The sequence below is a fragment of the Euprymna scolopes genome, chromosome 28 (genome assembly GCF_053919585.1).
Source record: "Euprymna scolopes isolate OS-2025 chromosome 28, ASM5391958v1, whole genome shotgun sequence".
Taxonomy (NCBI): domain Eukaryota; kingdom Metazoa; phylum Mollusca; class Cephalopoda; order Sepiida; family Sepiolidae; genus Euprymna; species Euprymna scolopes.
Window position 1 is genome coordinate 11,609,882 of NC_136509.1, and position 23,261 is coordinate 11,633,142.

The 23,261-nt window shown below is 32.7% G+C and overlaps 1 protein-coding gene across 3 annotated transcripts; it reads right to left on the reverse strand.

Moving 5' to 3' along the window:
* Nucleotides 1-1,096: 1,096 nt before the first annotated feature.
* Nucleotides 1,097-21,998, reverse strand: LOC145249453 (uncharacterized). Of its 3 annotated transcripts, none has more exons than XM_080111018.1 (3): nt 21,844-21,998; nt 7,890-7,975; nt 1,097-2,562 (listed from the first exon to the last, which is right to left on the reverse strand). In XM_080111018.1, the coding sequence occupies exons 2-3, from the start codon at nt 7,966-7,968 to the stop codon at nt 1,508-1,510; spliced, it is 1,134 nt and encodes a 377-aa protein (XP_079967144.1). In that variant the 5' UTR covers nt 7,969-7,975; nt 21,844-21,998; the 3' UTR covers nt 1,097-1,507. The 3 variants fall into 3 exon arrangements, with proteins under 3 accessions (XP_079967144.1, XP_079967145.1, XP_079967146.1); XM_080111019.1 differs by lacking the exon at nt 21,844-21,998 and adding an exon at nt 9,341-9,357; XM_080111020.1 differs by lacking the exon at nt 7,890-7,975 and having other exon boundaries at nt 21,844-21,994.
* Nucleotides 21,999-23,261: the final 1,263 nt, after the last annotated feature.

The following is a 23,261-nucleotide window of genomic DNA, read 5'->3' on the forward strand; positions in this document are numbered from 1 at the left end:
ATGCTTAACATTAAATATAAATAATTTTAAAATGCTTAACATTAAGTATAAGTAAATTTTAAAATGCTTAATGTTAAGTATAAATAATTTTAAAATGCTTAATGTTAAGTATAAATAATTTTAAAATGCTTAATGTTAAGTATAAGTAAATTTTAAAATGCTTAATGTTAAGTATAAATAATTTTAAAATGCTTAAAGTTAAGTATAAGTAAATTTTAAAATGCTTAACGTTAAGTATAAGTAAATTTTAAAATGCTTAACATTAAGTATAAGAAAATTTTAAAATGCTTAACATTAAATATAAATAATTTTAAAATGCTTAACATTAAGTATAAATAATTTTAAAATGCTTAACGTTAAGTATAAATAATTTTAAAATGCTTAATGTTAAGTATAAATAATTTTAAAATGCTTAAAGTTAAGTATAAGTAAATTTTAAAATGCTTAACGTTAAGTATAAATAATTTTAAAATGCTTAACATTAAGTATAAATAAATTTTAAAATGCTTAACATTAAGTATAAGTAAATTTTAAAATGCTTAATATTAAGTGTAAATAATTTTAAAATGTTTAACGTTAAGTATAAATAATTTTAAAATGCTTAATTTTAAGTATAAGTAAATTTTAATATGCTTAACGTTAAGTATAAGTAAATTTTAAAATGCTTAACGTTAAGTATAAATAAATTTTAAAATGCTTGACATATAACGTATTTGAAAATTAGATCAATCAAATGCAAATAGATGTAAATTAATTAAGATTCCTTGTATTTCAATTTGTTTTTAAGATCCCTTAAGCATGAGCTGTAACTTTTAGATATTTTCTAAAATTAAAAGCATGTAGTGGATTTTGATCAAAATTACAATAAGTATTATAGACATAAGTTTTTTTTATCATTATACCTTGGTGTTAATTTTTGTAAAACGAACGTAAAATTGGTGTAAATTACTTTTATCTGCAACGGCTATTCAAGTTTTTGATGAAATCAAAATTAGATTTTATCAAAACTTTTTTCAAACAAACTGGGAGTTTCTATGGCAACACACACAAAAAAAAAAGAAAAAAAAAAAAGTAGAAATTGAATCAACACTTTGCGTAAAAATGTTTTTTTTATTTTTAGCATTTAGAAGTTATTCTTCTTTTTATTCAAGTACAATTTGTTGACCCTATCAAGAATAGAGTGCCTGAAAACGCCCGCCGTTTTGGCAGTATCTGCAAAGACAAAAAAGAAAAAGAAAAGAAATCACCAATTGTGACAATCTGTTAGTGTTTAATGCCCTTTTAAGCATTGTTAGGTCATCTTAGGTGAAACCAATTGCGACAAAGGTCATGCTGGAGCGATTTTTTTTTTTTTGATGCACACATATGTCCTATGCTTTCCGGCATGGTTATGCAACAAAAAAAATGGAGGATGTTGGTGACTAGAAGTTTTCAGATACTTTAGTCATGAAGGGAAAACTGAACCTTTTTTTTTCATTTTTAATTAATTTTTTTTTTAAATTGTGGATTATGTATTTTCTTTATAGATTTTTACGTGCGGAACAAACGTATGAATATCGATGGGTCCCTTAAGCGTAATACTCAGATCGAGGTAGGTATGGATCCAGTGGTGCGTAGCAAATGACATGGATGATATCTGACGTTTGATGCCCTTCACTTTCAAACTCTTGCATGCCTTCTTTTGGATTTCACTCAGTTTATGCTGCCGGGCACATTGTGTTCGCATCCAGAAAAACTTGGCAGGGTCAATTGTAGGGAAGAAATATTCCGCAGGCGCCAAATAGACACCGTCTTTGTCTTCGGGTGAAAAATTGGCATCACGGATGTATTGGCGGTAATGCAACGTGAGAAAGTGGGGTCCTGTGCTATCGAGGACGTGCCACATGTGTGAGAAGTCTGGAAGGGTTTTCATGACTTTCAGCATGAATGGGTGATTCTTCCGGCAGCCCATTATAGCATTAATCACCAAATGTTCATAGTTGGAATCTAAAATTGGGTGCTCGTACGGTTCTTGCCCAACAAAACACGAATATTTTAAGATTAGTGGATTCAGCGATTTAAAACTTTCCATATCAAGGTCGGCATACACACCTCCATATTCGTAGAGCACAAAATATCTTAACGCATCTGCTCGTCGAATATTTTCTGAATAATTATCAAAAGTGTTCAAGAACCACGGATATTTGTCAGCAATTAAACGCCGAGCACTCTCATCTGTCCAAAGGTAATATTCCCACTCTGGGTGGTATTTTATCCATGATTTGACCCAAGCGGTCAATTTTTGTGGTACCATTGTGTCTTTCCAAGTCTGGTGGATTATTTTGGGAATTTTCACCTCACCAGACACGGGAAACGTTTCCATCGTGACAATGCCATATGGCTGGAAGTCAGGCTCCACAGGCATGTTTAACTCGTGGAAACTTCCATGTTCACGGATCTGTTCAAATTTGACGAGCCAATGGAGTGTAAAGATGAAAAAGGTGCCAAGCGCAACAGTTTTGATGGGGATTCTGGGTAACCCTTGAGGGAGGCTGCTCCGACCAGCTTCCATTTGAGGAGGCTCTGAAAAATAAAAAATTAAACAATTCAGTCTTAGGTTAACATACACACACACACATATATATATATATATATATATATATATATAAATAAAGCAATGAGAATGTATGTGTGAGGGAACCTCTCAACCTAACTTGGAATTTGGTATATAGGGTATTCAGACATGTATAAAACTTTTTAATCAGTTTTCATCTGGAAAAAAAAAGGCTGCTAAGGGGTCAAAATTAAAAATTGGTACTTGTGGGGGTGGGGGGTGCATCAGATTTTTATCTGTTAACTGTTTCACGAATGTATATGCGTGAACTGTTCACATGACAGATTACTTTGGTTAAGAATAAGTAAATTTAAAAACACTTTTTAAAGAACGTGTCAAGCTGGCCTAATGGTTATCATACTTGACTTGCTATCTTTAGGCTTTGGTTTCAATCTCAACTTTAGTATGCTTCTTTTTTTTGGGGTGGGGGGACTTACTGGAAGTGAACTTAAAAAATAAAAAACAATGCTTGCATACATATGTCTCAGTTTCTTTCTCCATCGTATTTTTTAAAAAGGAATTTAATGTTAGATTAAATACCTATGGTATTTCTGTTTATGATAAATATGAATTCTGCTTTAATTAAAATATAATATTTGTTTATTTTATGACCAGGCAGTGCCGGGCAGCTCGCTAGTATACATACAAGTAAAATGATAAGTAGTAAAGTTACATAGACCTTTATCACACTATTATTTCAATAAGGAGAGAGAAATGGAAAAAACAAGCATTACTTTCCTTTCATATTTTGTACCAGGTTTCAATCTCAAGACATTTTGTATTGGATTACCGTCATCTTAGATTACTTATCCAAGGACTTGAGTTGAACTACATATAAAACTTCAGATGTTTTTGTTTTTTCCTTTATGTCAAGTCTTTTTCGTTATTCTTTTCTATCTCTTATAAACTTTTCCTCCATTTCCTCATATTTTTCTCTCTTCTGCCTTTTTGATTTTTCTTTTCATGCGCTTCATTAATCCCCATCATATTATCCCCTGAAATGTTTTTCATTTCTAATCTAAATGTCCTTAAGTCAGTTTTCTCTTTCTATAATACCAGTTTTTCTCCTCTTCTGATGAGCTTCATTTAGCTTCGGAATGCCATGGCCTAAAGAGTTTTTTTTTTTTTTTTTTTTTTTTTTCCATTTCCCTGTTCAATTTTGTCCATATTAACCTGATAATATAAAGTTCTATGTAACTTTACGAATTGTCTCTTTTTGGCCGGTTAGAGCATTTTCTATCCTAATAGGTTTGTTTTATTATTGAAAATATATTATATCTATATAATTATAAAACTGGACTGTGCACCCGTTTGAATCTTGTCTTTGACTATTGGGTGATTCCATCTCTTAAAAAAGGGATGATAGGTGAATATATATATATATATATATATATATATATATATATATATATATATATGAGCATGGCTCAGAGGCTAAGGAATAAGAGTGGAGAGTTGTATATTTTGGTTTTGCTTCTAGCTCATGGCACCAAGATCATATACACATTTTTTAGCTTTGATCTCACTACTATGTGTTAGGTTCAATAAAATAATTGTCTGTAATAATGAATATGTAATCTGCATGAATTAGAATACAATATTAAAAATATTTAAGAGTATCTTACGGCCGGGCAATGCCAGGTGCTTTGCTAGTATATATATATATATATATATATATATATATATACACACACACACACACACACACACACACACACACACACATACATACAGCCACTCTGATGAGTGGTAGACGACGAAACACATGTCAGTGGATAATTATATTTTAAAAATAATATACATGCCGCTCCCCATTTTAGGGGGTACCAAATTGGTCAAAAGGGAAAATTATTCTCAACACCGCATTTAGGTAAAAATGCACTTTCATATAAATACTTGAATTCATTCAAGAAAGTATCGCTAACAAAAACAAATAAAAACATATATATATATATATATATATATATATATATATATAAATAAAAATTACAATAAGTTTACCAAGGTAATCAAAATGGTAAACTTAAAATATATTATAAATATTAAAGAGTTAATATTTACAAGTAAAGTAATCTCAACCAAATGTAAAAGCTCAATAAAACCGAAAAGGAAATAGAGCTTATAATATGAACAAATGATTAATAAAACATGTTAAAAGACATCTTGAAAAAGAGTTAAAAACATATTTAATTTTAAAAAGGAAGCACAAGATAAGTGGATAGTCCTTAATCCGCGGAGTTTTGAAGAAATACTCTCCTTCTCATCAGAGGGCAGGAATTAGCAAAATGCGGGATCAGATTTTGCATGTAAAAGTATTTAGTGAAACTACAAGTAAGTCACAGATCTTACTTGGTTAAAAAAAAGGGTGAGGTAAGGGGAGTAGGAGGTAAAAGAAAAATGATAAAAAGATTTCACATGAATGGATAGTCCGGTGAAGGGTAAAAAATCCAAGAATGGTAAAATCCAAACCCGATAGAATTAAACATTTCCAATCCAACAGGTAAGTTCCAAATGGTCCAAAATGATCCAAAAGGCAGAATTCCTTGGAAAAAAAATCACAAATGGAATGAGTTCCAAATCATTAAAAGAAAAGTTCAAATGTGCACAGAAAAAGCACTGGAGAGAATATTTAAAACACGCCTGCCAAGGCCGGAGGAATCAAGTATACATATATATATTATTTTTAAAATATAATTATCCACTGACACGTGTTTCGTCATCCACAATTCATCAGAGTGGCTGAATCTAGCGAGATTCGAAATCGGCACCTCGTGATAAGAAGCCTAAACCTCTACCACGGTGCTAACCTCGCCGGACTACTAAATGCATCACTTTTACGTAGATGTTTTTATTAATATATATATATATATATATATATATATATATCACTTTTATGTTGATGTTTTTACTTGTTATGGTTTTTCCTTAGTCTAGGGGTATTGGAACACCGCAAATATAAAAAAAAAATAAAATAAAAGTTAAAAAAAAAAAGATAATTTGAAAAGAAAAACAAATTTTTATTAACCAAGACAAAGAAAAGCAAAATTAAAAACAGTAAAGAAAATTAATTTAAATAAGGTGTTTATAACTATAGTGTAAGGGAGATAACTCTTTTTCCTGGTTATTTCCCTTTTGGTAGTGGAAAAGGTTTTTAAGTAATGTTTGTTTTTTGCTCTTTTAGACATACATGCTCTTGGTCAAATATAATTCAGAAAAATCTATATTTTACCAGTTTGTTGAGGAAAGAGATTTCTTCTCTGTATTTTGTTTGGTTCATCGATTATTTTAACGACTCGAGTTTTCTTATGTTTTTCTTTTGGTGGGAGTTATAATAAATTGGTCGCCTCTCATTTGCGTCCCAACATCGTGTTATAACTGAGTTAAAAATAACAATCATTTGCTATTTATAGTTATCGCTAGAGATGGTTCCAGAAAGAACAAAAAAATAATTTTTTGTTTCATCTTTTGAAAATCTCTAGAGATGCTAAAAAAAAAAAAAAATGTTTTACATTCAAATTCTAAAGTAATAATTTTTATATTATTTTTATTATTATTATATATGTTAAGTATTTTTATTTTGTTATAATTAATAATATTAATAATCATTTTTATTATATGTTTATTATATTTTTATTATATGTTATTTAGATTATTAATATTATCTTTATAATTATTAATTATATTAATAATTATTATTATATTTTTAATTATATGTTATTATATTTTATTATATGTTATTATTTGGATAATATTATCTTTTGTGTAATAAATCTTAATTTCTTCATATCAAAAGGGAAAAATATATCACCCCATGACAAATTAATAAACATTTTATTAGAGATCTGATCCTTTTCAAATATGTTAAAATGACTATAACCCCCAGTGCCAACAAAATTGAAAAACCCTGACCAGAGCATTTTAAATTTTTTAATAATTAAGTCTGAACTCTTTGAGAGGAGGCATATACAGTAGCATCCAAAACTAAGGGACAAAGTTTTAAAACCTAATATTTGTTAGAAATAACAACTGTGAAAAGCTGAGATTTTGGCAACTGGTAGTCGTTATCATCCATAATAACATACTATAATTTGAATCATTTGCAAACGATAGAAAAAGAATTATAACAATTATTTATTTATTTTCAAAATAACTTCTGCATATCAGTACCATCAGGGAAGCAGAGACTCTGTAGGGAATTCCAAAGTTTAACAATTTGAGGGAAAAAAAACTGAATAGAAGATTTTCTGGCATCTACGGATCTTTGCAGTGTAGGGGTAGGGTTTTGCTGCTGGTCAGGTTAGTCGGGGGGGGGGGATATTTATGTTGAGGGGGCACAGAGTACATTCCATTAAAATACTAGACTTTGGAATTCCCTTCCAGGTCCCTGTTTCCCATACTGTACTGACACGTAGCAGTTCAACTGTAACGTGAACCGACATCTCGCTGCCCAACTCCCAACATAGTACCCCTGTAGATTATGTCATTGATAGTAGCCCCTTACATCAAAGTGGCAATGTGCCTTGTTTGGCGTGAAAATGTAATAAAAAAAATAAATAAATAAAATAATCAGAGATGCAACATTTTGGGGATGGGACACAGATTGGAGTTTGGTTAAGGACCGTTTGTAGATTAATGCCACTGTGATTACGTACTTTACTTTGCGCTTTCTTAACACTGGACTTTCCAAGTCTACAACTAGCATATTTGCTGTGACATCTAATCCCTATTTCTATCTTTTTTTCTTTTATTTTCTGTCTTCAAAGATTGTAATGCTGGGTATGGGGCAGCCAAACCAGCTGCCAACATTCCCCCGCTTTTTATTGAAACCAGCCGAGAGCTCTTTTTAGTATCCTTGTTCCAGTTTGTCTACATTTGTGTCCAAGAAAATATTAAAGTCCTAGCAACACATAACTCACCCATTCAGGCTTCTTAGCATGAATAGACAATTTTCAATTTGAAGGAAATGAAGAAAAGACAATGAGAGTGGGAGGAGAAAGAATATATGTCTCCTCCCACCACACATATATCCATCTCCTGATAGAGAGAAGAGGAGGCATACAGGAGATAGACATGAGGGGTGGGGGGGAGGTAGAAAGGCGATACAGAAATGAGAGAAGAAGAAACATTGAAAAAGAGGGAGAGGGAAAAAGAGGACTTGACTGAAATAGGAGAGAAACAACAGAGACAATGCTAAGGCAATCAGCCATGCCCACCTCCTGTCCCAGTTTTAACAAAAATGTTCCCAATCAAAACTTTTTTCCTAACAATTTATTGTATAATTCCCTAATAAACTTACCAAAGTGAGGAGAAGGCTTGAAAGATTTGCTCAATTTTAACACATGGGCTAAGGCTCGGACCAACCATCTAATCAACATTCTATGTCTGGGATGAAAGGACGAACACAATTAAAAAAAAAAATAAAAATAAAAAAATAAATTAATTAATGACTGAAAAGATCAAAAAAGATATTTATTGAAAATGATTTTTTTTTTTTTTATTAAAGCCACAAACTAATCTGGTGGTTGTCCAGAATTCCCCCATATTAAAAAACACAAATAAAGAAACTTTATGATGTACGTATCTGTCACAGACCAAAAAGTCATATTCCAAAAATCATACACATTGATTCAGCAGTTTTTATTTTTGATATCAGTTTTATTTACGATTTTAAATGATTAATGGTAGATTGTTAATGGCTACAAAGAAAATTTTTTTAAAGTTATTTAGTTATCTCCCTTTCTTTAGTTAAGATGGCGAAGTGAGACACTGTCTTTGATTCTACATACTTGATCAATTTATGTGATTTTTGGAATATGACAGTTACGTTTCATCACCAGTGCATACATATTTTCATTATTTTTGTTTTTTAATATAAGGGGAATAATGGACAAGAACTACTCATTTTTTTGTTGGGGGTGGGGGCTATTGTAAAATAATCTTTGTACTTAAAATGTGTTAAGTGTAATAAAATTTTATGTTTCTAATAAAATTTTCTCAAAGTTAAAAAAAGAAAATAAAAATTTGAAATTAAAAAATAAAACAAAACAAAAATACGCCAATTATTTTATTTAAAGAGAAAATAAAATCCAAATATACAATTTTTTAAAATTTATTTTAAAAATTAGATTAGAAAAAAAAGAATCCACTAATCATTATACAGAATTTACGCGGAATTGAAAATTGTCTTTTTGTTTTCTTTATTTAGGTTATTATTTTCTTTCTCTTATGCTGCAGTGATACTCGTGCATCTTTTGACCTGGATTTTCGTGATTTTGACTCGAGCTCGACCGGCAGCTGACGAGAACCGCCGGAAAAAGCAGAGTGAAATCAAACACCAAAATACATAATTAACAACATTTATATATAAAAAAAATAAAAAAAAATAAAAACTACCTTAAATTTAATATTTTTTATTCATATTTCAAAAATTGTTAACAAAAATATGTGAATGTTTTGTGAAAGTTTTTTTTTTTTTTTTTTTTTTACACGAAATGTTTCAATTTTCTAGGTTTTGTTTTTTTTTAATTTTGTTTCAAGAAAATTTGACAGATATATGCTTTACAAGCACAAGAGCAGGAACTAACTGCTAATACCACCTATGAAAACATTGTTAGATCGCACCAAGAAGCAGCAAAGAAGTGTATACCTCTGAAGCCCAAGGTAAAGATAAAAGTACCATGGGAAAATAACAAAATAATATCAAAACGAGAAAAGTTAAAAAGCATAATCAAAAAGCAACATAAATACCCTACTTGACAGAATACAAAAGCTTGGATATCTCCATTTTAAACCTGGAAAAAGAAAGGTTCCTGTATGCAAGGAGGCCCACTATCTGCGTTGAGCATTAGTACACCTCCAAGCAGAACCATCACATACATACATCCTTTTCTTGGAAGAACACTACTGCAAACATGACTTGCATATCAATTCCAAGGCTATTAAATTCCTCTCTTAGCAATAAATTAACATTTGTTCAGGCGTCTAGATAATTTCTTCAAATTTATTCAAAGAGTCGTCTGCTTCAAATTTCAAAATTCCAATTTTCATTAGCTAATCAAACGCAGCTGAATGATTTGAAAAATAAAAAGTAAGATTACCCCCTCCCTTCACCCCCTCCCCCCAATTACTTAAATACTTTTATATAAAAGACAAGAAAAACTCATTTTCTTTCTCTATCAGCACTCGCCTTGTTTTGACATGTCTTGTCAACTGCTGGTTGAGTATGAGCCAACGTCACAGAAATCTGTGTCAAAAGATACACAAGTATTATTGCAACTACTACTACTACTACTACAACACGCATGCACATTTATATGAGTAAAAGTTTGATAATTTTGCTTACTTAATTGGTTGTTTGCAATTTGAATGCTTTAGCTTGTGGGAGGAAGGGCCAAATGAGATCTGAAGTTGTGGTAAGAGGGAAATAGAGGGAGTTATTAGGTTTCTGGATTTTTGAGATGAGGGTTGATTATTTAGATTGTTCCGGTTTCTTTTCTCATCATGGATGTTAGTCTCACAACATTTCAATCAATGTAACCCCCGATCTTCTTGTCAAACTTGAGAATCTTTCTACCGAACTCGTGAACTTGCATGGAATTTTAAACAAAACTTTGGAAGGAAAGAGGGTAGCATACAAGATGGTCCAAAAGCAGTCTGAAGCATTCCATACATTTCTGTGGCATTTTCCCAAGTTTAAAACAATTTTTTTTTATCGCGCATACAAACATGGTCGCCAGTGAATTACAGTGCATAATATAGGTCTTCAAAAAATAAAAAAAATCTACATGTTTTTTTTTAAGTGAAACCTCATATTTTGAAAATATTGTCCTGTAAAAATTGGACACCTACATCAATTTTTTCTATTTCATTCAATGTTGTTTTGTTTTTTTTTTAGATTAAAAAAAAAAAAAAATTGCAAAAAAAAGAAATAAAATATTTTAAATCAAAAACTCATGTAATTCTTTAAGAGAATAAAAAAAAAAAATGGAAAATTTGTCGATAGATTTGTGTTTAAAAGTAAACTTACTTATTCAACTGATGAGTGAAATGTGATCATTTTTCAAATACGGTGACCCATAACTGACTAACTTGGTTGTTGACAGACACATGTCAGAAATTCAAAGGAAAAAGATAAGACAGATATCAGCACTTCAAATGTTTCTTTCTTTATATAGTTACTACCGGGATTACTTTTGAAATATATTTGGTCTAATATGTTTTTTTTACGTTTTTGAAATAATTAATTATAGCGGTTTTCGGCCTTCATATTTCTCAACTGGAAGAAAGAGAGACAACTCCGTTGTGAGCCTCTCATATGACAATTTAAAATCACGGTCTATTTGAATCCTCGCTTAAAAAATCTTTTTATTTAAAAAGTATGTGGAATATAAAATATAAATATGGACAAATTCATAAGAATGAAGAATGGAAGCACCCATTGATTACTATTTTTTATAGGTAAGTGATTTTTTGGAATTTATATATATATATTTTTACATTCGAAGTTAGTTAAGATTCGTTGAATTTCTTGAAATCTTTTTTAAAGAAAACCGATTTAAAAAAATATTTTTCTATTAAACCTTTTATTATTTTAAAATTTGGTCTTTGCTCCTTTTATTGAAAAAGAAATTATGGTTTAAATTACATTTTTCAAGTAGTTATAAGCTTCGAAAGACAGTGAATCTAATTAAAATTTTTATCACTCATTTTTAAATGGCGACATCTAACACTGCTAGCACATGCCGAAAATTCTTCAGAGTTTAAATTTTATTGGGGTCAAAAAACGCCTTTCAGCTGCCACATAACTTCCTATTTACTTGCCTCCTCATGAGGGCAATGTTAGACACGAGGTCGGTTTTTAATGTAGAGAAACATTTATTACTAAAAAATGAAATGGTGAAATATAAAAGCAAGTTAAGCTAAAAGTAAAAAAAAAAACAAAAAAACAAAACAATTCAAAGAATTAAAGAAAGACAAAATTCAAAGAAATTTTGAACATTTATTACTATAAACATAACGAAGAAGTGAAAATAAATAAATAATTGTAACCAAAGGCAAGAGAAGTCAACGTAAAAAGGGTCGAAGCACTGGAGTCATACGTCACGTGACCTAACTGTTCAGATTTTTCAGAACGAGGCTCGTCTGCGGGACCTACTTTAAGCTGCACTCAGGTGACGATAACTCATACTTTTTGGGAAATTGTTCAGAAACTTTCTCTCAAATCGAATTAAAATTTATGGAAAAATGTTTCATTTAAATTATTTGTTTGGGGGGGGGGGCAAAAAAACAATTTTACTTTATAAAACTCTAATGTTGCTTTGATTACAAAATTGTTTTATTAAAATTATATTTTTTTTATGCAGACTTTTCGTTGACAATTCAACAAATGCCACAATTTTACTTCAATTCAAAAAATGTTTTGGAAAAAAAAAATAAAAATCCAATGTTACCTTAATTTGGAAAAATATTTCATTTAAATTATTAATTTGTTGTTGACCCTTCAAGGTTGCTTTAATTCGAAAAATGTTTCATTAAAATTTTGTTAAAAAACAAAAAAAATTATTTTTATAAAAACCTAATATTTGTAGCAGCGGACACAATCTACAAACACAGGCAGAAGCTACTTCTCTCGACTCGAGATTTGAAATCCATTTTCTCTCTGGTTTGTCCAATCACAAGCCAGCTCTCAATCACGTGACAGAGTATATAAAAGGCAAAATCTGAAACTCGACTCTTTGATCTTGACCCTGCCTGGTAGCAGATTTCGCCTCGGGCAGAACACAAGTACTACAAGCTAACAATGGCTCTTTTCAAACTCCCATTTTTTTCCACGTGTGGTACCCACACAAACTTTATTCATCATGCTAAAGAACTGCTCTCGTCGATACACTTATCCATGACAACACGCAGACACACTGAAGACTTAGCCCTTTCTTTCTCCTTTAACCGGCTTTCTTCATCCCGGTGACTACTAGCTATAAACACACGTGTGAACTGAGCCGTTCTCTCCTCAACAATCCAGCAATATATTAATTCTATCTTTATACAAGAACACTTCAACCTACTAACCCGTTTCATCTACCAACGCTACTAACGAAGATGACAAGATATTAAATCTATCTTAAAACACATTGAACACTTTTCTCTTTCAATGAACTCTCACACTAATACGTTTCTCTCTTCTTCTAACGCTACTAACAAAGATGACAAATAAAGTTGTTTATGAAACGTTAAAATGAGACTGCCTTTCGTTGTCTTCATTATTATTAAATATTGCTTTCATTACATAATTGTTTCATTTAAATTATATTTTCTTACGCAGACTTTTAAATAAATATTTTTAAAATTATATACTGATACATTTTTTTATACAATAAATGTTTCGGTTTTCAAATATTTTTGTGTCCAGAAAAAAAAAGAAAAAATTCTCGCTTGTTACTTATTTGCTGCGTTATTTGGCCAAAAAGAAATTAGAGTTATCGCCCCTTACAATGGCTGCCGTCCGTATACTACAGAAGAACCCGAGAATCACCTCCCCTTCTATAATTTTTATAGTATGTTTTCGTATGTAGTATAGTTTCGAGGTTGGGGGTGTTTATTCCGAAAGCCGTTCTTAACATGGGGAGGTTGGGGGTGTTTATACTATTCTGGGTTGTGAGAAATTACATGACTTAAATTGCATCACTTCATTGGTTGATTGAATTAATGCATTGTTTTAATTACAGCTTTTCTCATTGGTTGATTTCAATTTTAACCAACACAAGTGCGAGTAAGTTTAAATTGAAATTCTTCAGTCCGAGCAAATCTTTCATGCACTCATTTCTATCTCTTATTAAGTTAAAGGCCTTTTGGCGCCCAATGTTACCTTTAAGGCAATTTAACCTACTAAGGTAGGAGTTCTTTTATTGAACTGCATTTATCGATCCGCAATTTTCAAGAAGTTACCGGCAGATGATAGGAAGAACCAGAAACGGACAGGAGAACCTTATTACAATAAACACAAATTGTTATCCCCCTCCATGTTAAGAATGGCGACAATCACTGAAATTCATTCAATAATACATTGGAAAAAAATGTCTTAATATCCAGAGACTACTTGTCGATTGTTTCTGGTTCTTCCTGTTATCTGCTGAGCACATCCGAGTAACTTTGTGGAAATTGCAGATTGATAAACGCAGAAGTACCAAACAAAATATAAACATATATAATAAAAGTTATCGGCCTTGCTTAGCTAGCCTTTCTTCTGATCATTTTTGCACAAGTATTTTTAAAATGATTTATTTACTCCAAACAGCACATACAACAACTGAGCTGTAAGGGGTTACAGTGGTTAGGGGGCATATTTATACAGAGCCATTCTAAGTAGGGAGTTGTGCAGCAAGATGTTTGTTCACTTTACATTTAAATTAAAGCGTTCCGGGGAAAGAAATTATTAGAGTAGAAAGTTTACCGACATCAGTGAAGGAGTTAGGGTTTTTGATGTTTTTTTGAAGGTCGGTTTTTAGTGTGAGGAGAATCCAGCTCCCCAAAAAGGGGCGCTCTGGATAGGAACAAAAATAAAAATTGTCTCAGTCATAAAGGACCAAAGGACCCCTCCTCCACTGACCGAGTACCAAAAAGGTGAAGCATATCATCAGAACAGATACCACACTGTGATCGCTTTCCCGAAAGGTTTTTGATGTTAGTTGGGTAAAGGGGTATTTACTTTCAATGAGCACAAATTCATCAAAGCACATTCTGTAGAAGTACTTATAAAACAAGCATAGAGATGCAACAATGCAGTGATGAGACAGGGGCTGGAGTTTGGTAGACAGTATGTGATCTATTAAGTTAGAGGCTCTTTTTTCACACTCTGTCCAAAGGAGATGGACTAGTAATTGGTGAACGAACCCAAATATGGCAACAATAATCCATTCATGGGCAGATGGTGACTTTAGAAAAGGCACGGCCAAAACGGAAGGAGGGGGTAAATATATTTTGATCAAGTCTCTTTAAAAATCTACTAAAAAGCAAGTAATTATCCAATCAATACGAAATTTTCACAGATTAAGTGAAGAATGAACTTTATAATGATGTACTTTTTTTTTATATAATATATATATATATATATATATATATATATGACAAATGATTAATAAAATATGTTAAAAGACATCTTGAAAAAGAGTTAAAAACATATTTAATTTTAAAAAAGGAAACACAAGATAAGTGGATAGTCCTTAATCCGTGGAGTTTCGAAGAAATACTCTCCTTCTCATCAGAGGGCAGGAATTAGCAAAATGCAGGATCGGATTTTGCATATAAAAGTATTTAATGAAACTACAAGTAAGTCAAAGATCTTACTTGGTTAAAAAAAGGGTGAGGTAAGGGGAACAAGAGGCAAAAGAAAAATAATAAAAAGATTTCACATGAATGGATAGTCATATATATATATATTTTGCCTACAACCCCACCTTTATTTGTAGTTATAAATATGCTTAAAATAATCAGCCAAAACTGAAAATATTATGAGGAGGATGAGGATTGTAAATAAAAAAAAAAAAAACAACTGCGCACATATCAGATTTTAAGGTCGAAAATTCGAATTTTGAATGTGCTTATTTTTCATTCTGTGTTAAATGTGAAATTCATTGAATATTTTAATAATAATAATTATTCTTTTAGATTAGCAAATACGTTTTGATTATTTTATGAAAACACTACCTTTAAATCTTTGAAAAGTAAATTAATAATTTTCTTTTAGTGAGCCCAATGTACCATTAAATCAGAAATGCTTTGAAGAATCAATAAAAAAAAAATAATCGATAAATAACTGCGCATTTTGCTAAAAATACAATTTCTTTCAGCAATTTGTCATTACGTGACATTTCCTCACCTATGGAAGACCATAAAGGCCTACAAACAGTTGTTATCTCCCCTTTTCCTTTTTGTTGTAATTTGCGCTTGACTTAATTAAAAGTATGGAGGACTTGCATCTACCACACTCTCGTCCAAAAACACTTGGTACTGATGGCAAGACAACCAAGCATGATACTAGATGCAGGAGTTGTCTTTAACACATAGGGCGCCTAGCATTTTTTTTTTTTTTTTTTTGCATGGGGGATCACCACTTATCAAGGCCCGGAAGCCACTCGGGGATAAAGGTTATTGCGTGTACAATAATCAATGGGATATTGTAGTAATCGTTAGTAATGGAGATTTGATAAAGTGTCTTACTTAAGGAATTTGTTTATGTTGGACTTGAAGACATCCAAGTTGTAGTCAGGTGGGAAAAAGGCAGACGGAACAGAGTTCCACAGGTGTGCACTTCTCAGAAAGAAGCTTTGTTCATGGAATCTACATTTTGATTTAGGCACAGATAAAGAGTGGGGGAAATTACTGATAGTGGTTTTAGCTAGACAGGTGTTTATCGTGAAAGATTGGCTAGGGGGGACCAGAGATTCGATCTCAGACGAGCACTTGCCATGGAAATAACGATAAAACAACGACAGGCAATGTCTCTTCTGTGGGAGAGAGGGTGCAGGGAAGAGAAAAGGGCATCCCCACTAAGCCACAAAGTCTATTTTGTACTTTGTCAAGGCAGGATAGGCTGTTTTTAGAAGCTCCAGCCCAGCAGTACTCCATCTTTGGACGTACTTTGCTTTTATACAGATAGAGAATTGCATCCCCAAAATGGTCACCCATCTGGTGCTGGCCAGCCTCATCATTACTTAACTTCAGGGGTTATATAAGCAACAAATATATATATCGCTTATGAAAAAAGAATTAAACCCTTATAAAGTTGATTCTTCACTTAATCGTCAAAAAAAAAAAAAAAAAAAAAAAATGTTAAAATATGAACTTCATTTAGTCAGGTAAAGGCTACTGTATTTTCTTCCAAACAATCATTAAATTTTGAATTTCACCACATAAAAATCTATGGAGGGAAATAAAAGATGAAATTATTTGAAATTCAGGAACTTACGTTATAATATTTTTGCATATTCTTATAGCAAATCATCCTAACTCTTATTTAGAAAAAAAAAAAAAAAATTTTTTTTAAATGTATTATCCATAGAGACAAAAATTGCGGTGAATGGTGTTTTATGGAAAATTTGAAATTCTATTAAAAATAGTAGAAAAAGTTTTACATCATTCTACTTTTCATATGATAAAATTCAGACTTTTATCTTTCTGGGAAAAGAAAAGTTGCTGAAGAATGGCTTTTAATAGATTTTAATTAGCTTAAAAAAAACAAAAAAAAAACAACTTGGTTTTGCTTCCATTTTTAGCTGTGCCTACGTTAATATAATACTAACAGTCCGGTAGAAGGAGCATACCTTCTTTGCAGCAGACTTGGCAGCATCTATGTATCTATTACATTTGTTTCATTTTACTGCAGTTGAAGTTCTCAGACTCAAGGAGAAGGAGGGGGGGGGGGTTCCTGGCGCTAACACCTGATATCTATGTGAGATCCATAGATATTCGAATATTCCATTAACGTTCTCCTTTACATCTCAAACTCAGAGTTAGTAAAGAAGTTCAGAAGATTATTTCCCTCTCTTCAATTGATTATATCTTTCTTATGGTCTCTTGATCTTACTTGATTCCAGGAAAAGAATTTATCTAGTCTGGTGGAGTATCCAAATTCGTGTCGTTACATCACTTGGTGAAGATGCACCATTCGTCGTAAAAGCCAGTGTTGGTTAGCCATACCGAAGAGATCTCATTTGGGCCACAAATACTATGTAATTTTTAATATTTGGTCAGGGTTGTCCTGATGAACACCTGTACAGAAGGATATTTAGATATTTGAGGATAGTGTCTGGTAGGAAGTTCTCTCCAGCAGGCATTCAAGTTCCAACTCCAATTAAGTTTCAATTCAGGAGTTTGTTTTACAATGTACAGAGATATGAAGAAGTGGTCAAAAATTCAAAAATATAACAAATAAATGTTATCAGAGGCAAGATAAGTAATGTAATAAGTCACCAGGCATACCCCTCCACCGTACTGTATACCAATACTCCATGGCTGACTGGGATAGCTTCCGTACATTCATATCTGATCTACCTCTGCATTCCATGTTTAAAAAGGATGTGTCCTCTATAGTATCAGGCCTGACCGAATGGTTAATTGTAGGCATAGACCAATTCATACCATCTAAAAAAAATCCAACAAAAACCTAACAGTCAGCCATGGTTCTCCCCAGAATGTGCTGCTTCTATCACGCACAGAAATCACCTTTTCCATAGCTACCAATGTAATAGATGTACTGAGACTAAAGCTGCTTTCAGGAACGCCAGCAACCACTGTAAAAGAGTAATAAAAAAATGCAAGAGAGCTATATGCCCAGTCTGTTAAATCCAAAGTAGCTGATCAGCGGCTTGGTTCCCACCAGTTTTGGCAAATAACAAATAGGATCCTGAACAGAAGTGTGCGTTCTATCCCAATCATTATCAATGGACCAGAGGTTATCTCGTCAGCGTCAGACAAGGCCAAACTATTTGCCAAGAACCTTGCAGCTAATTCTACCCTATGCGACGAAGGCCATCAACTCCCCATATTTCCTCCTATAACACAGAACACGCTAGGTAACATACAAATATCTGTGCATGAGGACGCCAAGCTAATCAAAAACCTAGATTCCAGTAAAGCAACTGGCCCTGACGGCATTCCAATTATAGTGTTAAAAAAGCTTCAACCAGAACTTGCTCCCATACTTACAAAACTGTTTAAGCGTTGCCTTAAGGAGAAGTGCTTTCCAACTCCCTGGAAAACCTCATCAGTATGCCTTGTATTTAAGAATTTAGGTGATAAGTCATCTCCCTCTCAGTACAGACCAATAAGTCTCCTGTGTGCTATGAGTAAGTTGCTGGAATTCATATTAAATAGAGTCAACCACCTCAGCAGAAATAACCTTCTTAGTGACATGCTATATGGTTTCTGTTCTGCAAGATCTACCGCAGATGTGCTAACGGTTATATCTCATAGGATTAGTGAATCTCTTGACAAAGGGCAATTGCTCTTTACATATCAAAGGCCTTTGACAAAGTATGGCATAAGGGCCTATTTCACAAGATTTCCAGCTATGGTATAACTGGAAATGTTCTCTCTATCATTAAATCATTTTTCTCTGATAGGCTCATAAGAGTAGTGGTCGATGGACAAAAATCAGAGGCCTGCAGTATTAATGCTGGAGTCCCTCAAGGGTCCATCCTGGGCGCAACTCTCTTCCTGATCTACATCAATGATCTCCCTAAACATATACTTAAATCATTCGTTGATATCTATTCTGATGACACGACCATCTACGGTAACACATCAAAGGCTGTAAACGACAAAGTTCTCACTGATTCTCTCTCCTCTGATATCGAGCGCGTGGTTCAGTGGGGGAAGACATGGCTGGTTACCTTTAATGCATCTAAAACCAAACACCTATCTTTACATCATCAACGCTCTGATCCCCATCTGGCATCAATTGAAATGGATGGCTCTTGTCTTGGGGAGGCTTCATGTTTTAACAAGCTCCTGGGTTTGACCTTTACTCCTGATCTGAAATGGAACACGTATATAAAGTCTGTTGCCCGGGTCGTTGGAAAAATGGCAGGATCCTTCTACCGCTCCAGAAGATATCTCACTACTGATGCAATTCTCTATCTATATAAAAGCCAAGTACGTCCAAGGATGGAATACTGCTGCCATATCTGGACAGGAGCTGCTAAAAACAGCCTATCCTGCCTTGACAGAGTACAAAATAGACTTCGTGGCTTAGTAGAGGATGCACTTTTCTCTTTCCTGCAACCTCTCTCCCACAGAAGAGACGATGCGAGCCTATCTTTGTTTTATCGTTATTTCCATGGCAGGTGCTCGTCTAAACTCCAATCTCTGCTCCCCCTCTCGCCAATCTTTTACGAAAATCATCTGTCTAGTTGAATCCACTGTCAAAAATTTTCCCCATTCTTTATCTGTGCCTAAATTAAAACGTAGGTTCCATAAACAAAGCTTCTTTCTTAAAACTGCACGCCTGTGGAACTCTGTTCCGTCTGCCTGCTTCCCACCTGACTACAACCTGGATGTCTTCAAGTCCAATGTAAACAAATTCCTGATGAACCGCCCCCTTAAGTAGACACTTCATTAAATCTCCACACTAACGTACTGTACTTGCAATAACCCTTATCCTTGAGTGGCTTCCGGGACTTGATAAGTAGTGACCACCGTGTAAAAAAAAAAAGTTACTCTTTTACCTATCTGAATTTTTTTTTTTTAGTGGTTTTGCTCACTTTAAAGCGTTTAAAAATCATGCAAAAAACTGATGGAAACCAACCCAATCTATTACCGAGGCATATTGAGTGGGTTTCTGACAGTATTTTGTATTTTTAACTCATTTTTCAAACTTCATGTATTTAACAGTCAGCTCGCCGCTATTTGTCTTGTTCACATATGTTGATAAACACTGTATTTTTGAACCGAATAAACATTCTAAAGGAAGTAAAATCACTAAAAACTTTTCCAGATAAGTAGAAGAGTAACTTATCTTGCCTTTGATGACATTTATTTATTATATATTTGTTTTGTTATCAGTTTTTCGTATATCTTTGGATTGCAAAACAACCCCCATTTCAGTTCCATTTGAATGTATTCATAAAATAATGTTTCAAGTGTATGCAATGGAACTTGTTAGAACTTGCTGTGTTTAATGTTTTGGGCGAAATTTAGCTTTAGCGGCCTCATTATTACTGTACAAACGTTTTATGGTCTTTTTTTTTTACGAAAAATTCGATAATTATGCAGAGAGGGTGCCGTGTGCCGTGCCGAAATAACGTTATTATTTAGTAACCCATTCGTAACAGAGAGGAGAGGGTGTTTTGTAAGTTACATTCTGTTCTTTGAACTAACAATTTAATAAGCAAAAGAGACCGCAAAACTGGAATTTAACTTGAAAATACTGTATTAAAAAAGAAAAAAAAAGTCTTCTCTGCATAAGCACAACAAATTCTTTTATTACCAACTGACATAGGATTCCGATTAAGGAAGGGCACGTTCTTTTTTTTTTTTTTGTATTGACATTTTTTTTTAGATTAAACTTTGAGAACATTCACTATACGCTTAAGTTCTGGTACAGAATACTTAATAAAACCCTCCCCCAGTTAAGAATCGGTTTCTAAATGATGTTATTTAGAAATCCATTAACATTTGGGGGAAGAAGGTCTTTGTTAACTATTCTGCATTTTCACTAAATTTAAAAAAACAAAAAACAAAAAAAATACCGATTTAAAACTAAGATATGGCGGACCTGAACGAGAACCTCCGCTATAATTTTAACCGGCAATTTACAGTTGGTATTTTTTTTACGACCTAACCTAGCAATCATAGTATAAACACCCTCAACCTCCCCATGTTAAGAACGGCTTTCGTAATAAACTCCCCTAACCTCGAAAACTATACTTAAAAAAAAATATGGTCAATTTTTACGACGTGCCCCAGCGTAAAAAAAAAAAAAAAAAAAAAAATTATAAGGGGGTGATTTTCGTTTAGGTCTACCAAAGATATTGATTAGAGAAAGATACTTATGCTATGCAGAATACGGACCGTGCTGACTGCTGAAATAATGTTATTTATAAAGCCATTTCTAGGAGGTCGAATTGTAACTATTCTGTGTTTTCGCCAACGTGGAAGGTGACGAAGTGGTTAACGATACGGACTAACAACCTGGGTGTTCAAGTTCGAATCTACTTTCACTTAGGATGTTGGCAAACTTCACGTGGCCCCTCCCGTCTTTCGAGAATAATATCGGGGAAACCAATGTCAACAATAGAATTTTCGGATTCATTCAATGATGACCTAACGAAATAATAAACAAACGATAGCGCAAAAATTTAATTTAAATCCCATGGAACAAAATAGGGTTTGCTTATTTAAAAAAATATAATTTGAATAAATAAATAAATAAAAAATAAAACTCATTTCATTTTGCAGCTGACGTGACAGGCTCAACACAAAACGTTTATAAACACAGGGGTGACTAAACTTGATAACCACTAATAACACAGTCCATATTCTACATAAAAACGAAACGAAATATTAAACTTTAAAAACACAAATCCAAAATAAAACGAAGAGTGTGAAAATCAATTAATTCGCTTTTCCAACCCATTGATACAGTTCAATATTTTTCAAAACCGGTCGCGATGACACGTATTGAAAAATCAATGGAATTCAAAATATATTCTGTCTTTTTTGTAAGCAAAATGTGTAATGGATAAATTTCTCACCGATGTTGTAAAATTCGGATCTATCAGAGTTTTTCCGGAACCTACGCGAGGACTCCGAACACTTCATCTGATCCACTTGAGACAAAAAAACGAGGTTTGTTCATTTGCGATTGGAAACCGGTGTCATTTTAGAAATTGTCCCGGACTAAAAATCACCCGCTTAATCTTTGAAAGTTTTCAAAAAGTATTCTTAGGAAAATTAACTTTTAGCGCTTCTTTAAACGAAAAAAATATTGAATTTCAAGTTAAAAAAAAAAAAAAATGGTACCTCGGGAATTGTCAAGGTTCAAATAGTAACATATCCAAAAATTACGACAAATAATAAAAATTATTAATGAAAAAAGAAATTTGTGAAAGGAAATGTAAAAAAAATAAATAAATAAAATAAAAAAAAAGAGAGAGAGAGAGAGAGAGAACAGGGGAATTAATTAAGTTCTATTGCTTACATCACATGACGAACGTATTCCAAAATGGACAAAATTTATTTCCCATATAATCTTTACAGAAAACAAATTTTCATTAATAATTATTTTTCTACCTGATCATTTTGCATAATGTTTGGATATGTTACTATTTGCGACATGACAATTACGTAGATGCCATTTGTTTTACTGGAAATTTAATATTTTTTCATTTTTATAATATAGAAGCACCTGACTTTTTATTCTTTACTATCCAGTATAACCCGGGAGTTAATTTAATATTGTTAAGGAATAGTACATGAATATAAAGTCAGGAAAACAGTATTTTATAAAAATAACTGAATTGAAACAGGAATGCATTCTAGTGGGTATAAAATAAGAACTAACTTTTTCTCACAACTTGCCTTGAACTGTGTTCAGCTTCCGTTCTGTCTCCACTTGGATCTTCTGACCACTCTGTTGTATCAGTTAAGATAAAAATGAAATGTAATAAGTCCTCAGATGTACCTCTCCATCATACAGTATATCGATACTCTATGGCTGACTGGGATAGCATCTGTACATTTATATCAGATCTACGTCTGCATTCCATGTTTAAAAATAATGTGTCTTCTATAGTGTTAAACCTGATGGAATGGTTAACTATAGGTATATACCGCTCCATACTAATCAAGTCTGTCGACCTGTTTCACAAATCCCCAAAACTCCATGATGAAAAGTCTCCAGAAAAAATACACGATTAAATCCAAAACTACAACTTCCAACGTAGACCCCCACTATGTCACTAGATTTCCTTCTCCAACATCAGGGGTCTACTTTCCAGAGGTTGAATCCCAATTACAGGAGACTAAACCAGATTATTATTCCTAAACAAAACCGGCATTGGACCAACTATTACCCTAAATGATTTTGTAATTAAAGGATACTCTAACTTAGCATCCAAATCTGACCCCCAAGATCGCCATGGGCATGGAATATGTGCCTACATTAAAGATG